Here is a 6,861-nt window from a genome sequence, read left to right on the forward strand (position 1 = left end):
TAATCTGTGACGCTGAGATTTGAAGCTCCTTCTCAAACAGCCAAGATGTCAAAATACATTTGGCCGCGTGGTGGCCCTAGGCTACGCATTTTCACATACAGTGAAGCGACGAAACAGGCCCGTACTACCCGTGCTGCCACCACCTTGCACAAAGTGGTGGCAACTCCAAAGCAGTCGTGTAGCACTTAGAGCATTGGTGAAGTGCCGTGAAGTGCTGTCATCAGGTCACCTCTCGTATTTTATCACCATGGTCCAGTGCCTTTACGGTGAAGGAAGAGGCTTAAAGGTCCCGGTGTAATAGTTGGCTGTTGATGTCTACAAGAGAAGCTGGTGTTGTGTGCTGATAGGAAAGATAGAGTATGCTGTCTAGCGTTTTGTGCACCTGGAAATATCTGTATGTGTAGATAGTGTGAAGCCTTTGATGCCTTTAGTTTTAGCGATGACTAGATGAGACGTCTTGCATTTTTCTTTGCTTCCAGACAAATTCTGGAAGAGCTGGAGCAACACAAAGATGCTTGGCCATTCCTTGTTCCTGTCAACACCAAGCAGTTTCCCTCCTATCGCAAGTTCATCAAGAAGCCTATGGATGTCAGCACCATGCGCTCCAAGCTGGAGTCAAACCAGTGAGTTGAATATTGTGGAAGTAGTGTTGCAAAGGCTGGTTACCGTTTTGCAGAAATCTATGACCATGCTCTGACTTATCGTACATTATACTGGGCCACAATTTTGTAGCGGTGCCTTTTCTAATGCTCTTTCTTTTTGTACTTCATCAGTGGTCAGAGTGACACTCCGTATGCGTTATAAATGGAGTCCACCTGTCATGAACTGTGAACATAGAATTGAGGGGAAGGTATTGCTACAACATTACGGTCCTGGTTCCTACTGCACACTTCACGGATTGCAACGATGCGAAGCCTGCTCGCAGCCAGAGAGCCAGATAGGAGCTGCTTGGGTCAGTCTAATTAAAGACTGTAAGCAGAAACACATCAGCACTTCTTCTGTTGTACACAAACATGGCAGACACTAAGGTCGCCACCAGTTTACCAGTATATTCAACACCTGATTTTTCAGACTCCCTAGGGGCCGTGAGGACGTCCAAAATGTTGGCAGTCTGAAAAAATGGATGCATGCCTCTTACTGCCCCCAAGGGCTCAAATTGTCACAGGCACGTCCGAAATAGCTCTGATGGCCTTCCAGTGCACTTACCAGGTGTATTGGTGCACATTCTAGGACAGGGGATTGTGAGTGCCTGCATGTATAATTAAATAATGCATACTGTGTTTTGGGGCAGTAACCCATTTCCGATAAAAAAATTGGTCATTAACTGTATACACACACGAAACAATCACCAAAAAGTCCGCACCAGGTACCATGCTAACAACTGAAGTTGCAGCAGCCACATCACTGGCAATCCGCCGTATCTTGGATCATGCTCCCAGGACAAAAATGAGAGTGCCTCCGTGCACTCTGAGCTGGAGGCTGGCGCTCTGAATGAACCAGATGGATAGATACCAAGCACTCATTTTTGACCACCTAATTGTAAAGCATTCCACTGCAAAAGTGCTCTAGAGCACTGGAAAGCAACCAGTCGAGTGTATTATGAGAATGGTTTCCTTATGCTTCACAGTGATTGGCTAAAGCAGCCAAAGAACATATGCCAGCTCCAGCGAACAAAAAGCATAAATGGCCTGGCCATCCTCACCAGCAGCACATGTAACATTGATAGTTTTCTTGCTTGTTTCATGGAAGATCAGGCAAGACACTATATTCTGAGACTCTGCAGTTGTGCATTTAAATGCACCCATGTGACGTGAAATTACATTGGTCTCTGAAATTTTCGTTTTTACAATGTAACCATAGCCACCCGCAGAAGTAGCTTCAGCCTACTTGTTACTGAAGCTGATGAATTACCATACATGCACACTTAACTGTGGGGTCCAGATACCAGGTGGGGGCATTCTTTAATGATCGCTTTTCTGAGGGCTTACGTGACTTGACACTGGATGCGTCAGCGTCTATGGGCCACAGCATTCTTCGGCACTGTGCGGGGATGGCTGTCGGCCATAGATGCCGATACATCCAGTGAAGAGTCACATGAAGTGTCGTAAAAGTGATTATATCCCCGAAAGGGACCATTCAAGGACACTACCCCAGAACTTTTGAATTACCGGATTTGAGTTCTATTTGCTTGAGCCTATTCCTGTGACTTGTTTTCTTTAATTATAAATGTGAGTTCCCATACTTGCGTTAAGTGATGGTAGTACATTTGAAGCTTTGTTATTCTTTCTTTTCTTTCCTGACAATTCATTATTGCCACCATCGCAACATTTAGAGTGCTCTATCACTTGCCCAAATTATCCTTTACATGGCCAAACACCTATAAACTAATACAGTAGAACGTCGTCCATACATTTTGGAAAAAGCTGTGAGAAATAAACATACTAATCGGGAAAATGTACAATCCAAGGTAACTAAAAAATTTTCACAGACAACTATTGCTAACATCTGCATAATACGAAGCATCGCGCGGATCGTTGCCGCACGAGACCCCGACGCACGTCGGGCTGGTGGTGCTCTGGCGGCCCAAGACGTGTTTTTTTTTATCTTCCTATTGCATGGTGTTTTAAGAGGGCGACAAGAAACCGAAACGAAATCGAGGTGGTGAGTGATGCCTGATGCCGCCGAATTGAAACGTGATGCCCACATCGCGCCGGCTTCAGCAGGGAATGGCGGTGCAATTGTCACCTACAAAAAATATGCAGTATGCTACCAATCGCACTGCGCACCACGCGCTGTAAAACAGATAGGTGCAGATGCTTATCGCAGTGGGTTTGGCGGCGATAATTGTGAGTGCAGCGACCTGGGCGGAGATTTGCTGGTACTGGATTAAGAAACTGTGCACCGTCATTTACATGTGTGGCAGGCAGCTATACAGTTTTCCCAATCGCGAGTGCCTCACACCTTTTCTTGTTCGCATCAGATTTAGCGGTCGAAAAACATACGCAATCGCAGTCTGCAACAGAGAATGGCGGTGCGTTTCGGTTATTGCCTATTAAAAGCGTACGGTATGCTTCCCACAGTACCAAGCGCTGTGAAACAGATAGGTGAAGATGCTTATCACAGTACGATTGGCAGTGATAGACGTGAATGCCACCTTCGATGACCCCCGGAGGTTTGTTAGTACCAAAATGAGAAACTGAGTGTGCGGCGGCATTTTCATGTGAGACGGGCGAGCAAGTATTGTGGTGAAGCTGCTGCGGTGGGCAGCTATGTACTGTTCTCGATCGCGCACGCCCCGCGCATTCTCTTGTTCACATGGGATCTAGCGGCCAGATAACGTATCATACGATTGCAGTTTGACGACATACTGAACATTTATGCCGAAAAATCTTGTTTTCCTGGAACGTGTGAACCGTTAAAACATGAGCTTAACTTTGTTGGGTCATTTTTGCTGTTCTCAATTGCGAATGGTGGCGCCAGGAAAATGTACATAACAGGAATGGATCACCAAGTTTCTACTGTACATCACGCCATGGAATAAGGTGCAGTTTTGTCTTAACTAGGTGGGCTAGTGTGTTTTCGTCTGTTGAGTTACTGTTGTTGTGTTGTGCGACTCTTGGAGAAGCCTGAAGACCTTATCCCTCTTTGCATGTGCAGGTACAAGTGCAAGGACGAGTTTGCTTTGGATGTGCGGCTCATCTTTGACAACTGTGAGACTTTCAATGAGGATGACTCCCCGGTGGGCCAGGCAGGTCACAACATGCGCAACTTCTTCGAGAGCCGCTGGGAGGAGCTCACCTCCTGAACCCCTTGACCCTCCCACGTCCTTCGCTCCACTGCCATCAGGCACAAACAACCACCCATCCCAGGGCTTTACCATTTACCTACACATGCACCATCACCACTCCTCATGACATGTCTGTTGTCTCTCTCTCTCTCTCTCGCGTGCTTTGTTTTTGTTTTCCTGTGGCCCCGCATTTTTTTGTTACGTGTATACATAACATATACATATATATATATATACATAGTGCTATATTTATACACACTTTTTTTACTTCAATACTGTACGCTAATTTTCTCGAAAAGCGCACACATACGAGCGCAGCCATTGTCTCTTGTTTCTTTCTTGGGCCAAGGCTGATGTCCAGCAAGGTTGTGGTTGTTACAGTGTGCTTCTTTCCCATGAGGTACTTAGTGCCGTGACAGGAACATTGGTGATGAGAGAGAGAGCAGCGGCACACTTTGTCACCTCTTAGCACCTTTGGGGCTGTGGCAGCTTTGTGACAATTTAAAGAAGAGAAGAAACTTGAGAAGCAGCAGCAGCAAGGGTCACATGCTTGTAAGGACAGTGGGGAGGTGATTGTTGTCATTTAAGTTCATGCCCTGTCACAGTTTTTTGGCACAGTTACATTGCGAGAGGGGCAGTCTTCCTCCATCGTTGATGATGTCTTTCTCTTTTCATTGTCTCTCATCGTAGTGGCTCTGTTGTTTTGTGGCACATTTAGTGTTTTAATTCTGTGTTTTGTTCATCGATTGTGAGTGAGGAGGAAGATGGAACACATGAAAGAACTGGGGAAAGTGCCTGCATAAAAACTGAAGACGGTGCATGTTGCTCACGACTCTTGCATTCATTACAAGAGTGGTCTGGGGAAAAAAAATTTTGCACTAGGAGAAAAAAATAACCCTCACGCGCCAGTGGCTGTCACTGCAGTGCATATTTTCTTGCAGTGCTTCCGGATGTTTCCTGTTTCCCTCCCATTTCCCGTTGTTTCATCATGGATTACCTTAACATGTCCATCACTAGTACAATCATTGCTCCCTCCCCAAAGCTGCATTTGTCGCACGCTGCCGGCGAATTTCGCATAGCCTGTGACCATCTCTTCCTTGAGGATGCTTTGTTTTAACACAAATGGCTGCCGAGTTAGTGTCACTCTCTGGACATCAGGAATGCAGCACTCTTTGGTAAATGCCAGTTTGCGCTTTGCTGTCTGCGTGTCTTTTCACAGGTCTGTGCATGTCATGCTCTTTCACAGATGGGCGATAATAAGCCAATCGCTGGATTGTACAATGACTGCCTCAAGGCCAATTCGCAAGGGGGGGAAAAAAATGGAGAGAGCAAGTGTGTATGTTCGCCTTCTGCGCCTCGTTGTTGATGTTAGCTGTTGGTTCGTAAAGCATTGACTCAGGTCGCTGCTCACCACACCTGCAATTTTCTATTTCTTTCTTTCTTGTTTTTTTTTTTTCTGTCCCTTTGGCTTTGGAAGAAAAAGCAGGGAGACTGGGTAGCGTCTCGTGTACCTTGTGCGTGCTAACTTGTATGCCTGACAAGTGTAGGTGTACACGTAATTCCTTGATTTTTGTTTATCTTACCTCACTCTTGTTCATCTATTTGTTGTCATGTCTTCAATCTGTTCCCATCTGTAAGTTGGACCCTAGTTTGCAACCAGGGTAAATTCTTGTTGTAGTCCTCAAAATATGCACTGCTGAGTAAGCTTCATTCACTGTGCCTCATATGCTTCATGCTGTTGTCACATGAAGCAAAATGGCGTTTCCATTCTACTTTCCATTTGAAGAACCGCTTTCTCTTTCCTTTATCCACATACTCACAATCTTCTGATTTTAGGACGTACACATTGCATAATGCTCAAGCAGACACATGAATGGCCATCTTGCGCGGTAATGTAAAGGTATTGTTTTTATTTGTTTTTGGGAAGCGCTCTCGTGGCCATGTGGGCTCGAGGATGCTTTTCCATGGCTCGGCAGGGCAGGAGTTGTCTTGTGTATAGGTTGACTTTCTCGCGTAACTTATTTATTTTTCACCACCACTGCACAACATTGCAAGGAGCGCTGTAGGAGGCATCTGTATGTGTGTCGCAGTGACCATAATCATTTTGATGGCCATCCAGTGCGATGGCTGTGTCGTCTGAAACCCTGTCCACCACATGTTGTGGCTGCATATTTATATACTCATTGAGTTTTTATGTTGACAGATTCCCTATGTAAATAAAGATTACACATTAACAAGGCTGGCTAGGCCGCTGAAAGAATTAACAGTAAATGTGAACATGTGGCTGGTACAAAATAACTGAAATCAAGCATTTAAATCATTACACCAAGGCTATTTTTTTTGGTCTCCTGTTTTACGCTGTGGTTTGGTGTGACGTTTCAACACATGCCACGAGCTGTTATAGTGCACTCTGCTAGTGCCATTACTTTTGTATAGGCTTGCCACTGGCAATAAAATAGTATTAACGTTTATTGAACAGAACTTGCTACATGATGGGGCATACCTAGTTAGCAGTTTTTGTTGCAGAATGTTTGTTTTCTTTGTATATGATAATAGATGTGCAAAGGAATGTCGCCAAAACGCTATTTGCTTTTAACATTTCCCAGGGTTGATGCTACCATAGGCACGAAACCTTCCTTTCTTTTGACATTGGCTTACGCTGGAGGGGCGCTCACGCCTTCTCTGTCAGTTGTCAAATATGGCCATCAAACACTGTAGCACAGGTTGTGTACCTTGGTATGTGGTGTGAATTCTGCAGGATACTGTATGATTTGTTGCTCTATACATCTCTGTGAACAAATTGCAGTCTGGATCCGTAACTCCATTTCTGCATTAAAGGTGTTGCATTTGCCCACACATACATTTCTCTGTTTGACTGTTTGCCCTCCATTTGGACAACTTGACAGTTGGTTCACGGGCACCATCTCCTTTGGCGGAGAATACAGTTACCTTTGCCAACTCTTTGCATGATAACATCAAATTTACATACTTGAAAAACGTTGAATATGTCTGCACAACTAGTACTTTTGATTGTTAAAGATTTATCATATCTGTCAACTTACGACACCGAGAGC

At 44.9% G+C, this 6,861-nt stretch overlaps 1 protein-coding gene across 7 annotated transcripts in view; it reads left to right on the forward strand.

Moving 5' to 3' along the window:
- The window catches only part of LOC142582451 (bromodomain adjacent to zinc finger domain protein 2B-like), a 119,725-nt gene extending 113,080 nt beyond the window's left edge, over nt 1–6,645 (forward strand). For all 7 annotated transcript variants that reach the window (XM_075692186.1, XM_075692185.1, XM_075692190.1 and 4 more), the window contains 2 exons: nt 480–623; nt 3,658–6,645. In XM_075692186.1, the coding sequence (XP_075548301.1) occupies nt 480–623; nt 3,658–3,805 (292 nt within the window). In that variant the 3' untranslated portion in view covers nt 3,806–6,645. The remainder of the gene's footprint in view (nt 1–479; nt 624–3,657) is intronic.
- The last annotated feature ends 216 nt before the right edge of the window (nt 6,646–6,861 follow it).

The sequence above is a fragment of the Dermacentor variabilis genome, chromosome 5 (genome assembly GCF_050947875.1).
Source record: "Dermacentor variabilis isolate Ectoservices chromosome 5, ASM5094787v1, whole genome shotgun sequence".
In the NCBI taxonomy this organism is placed as follows: domain Eukaryota; kingdom Metazoa; phylum Arthropoda; class Arachnida; order Ixodida; family Ixodidae; genus Dermacentor; species Dermacentor variabilis.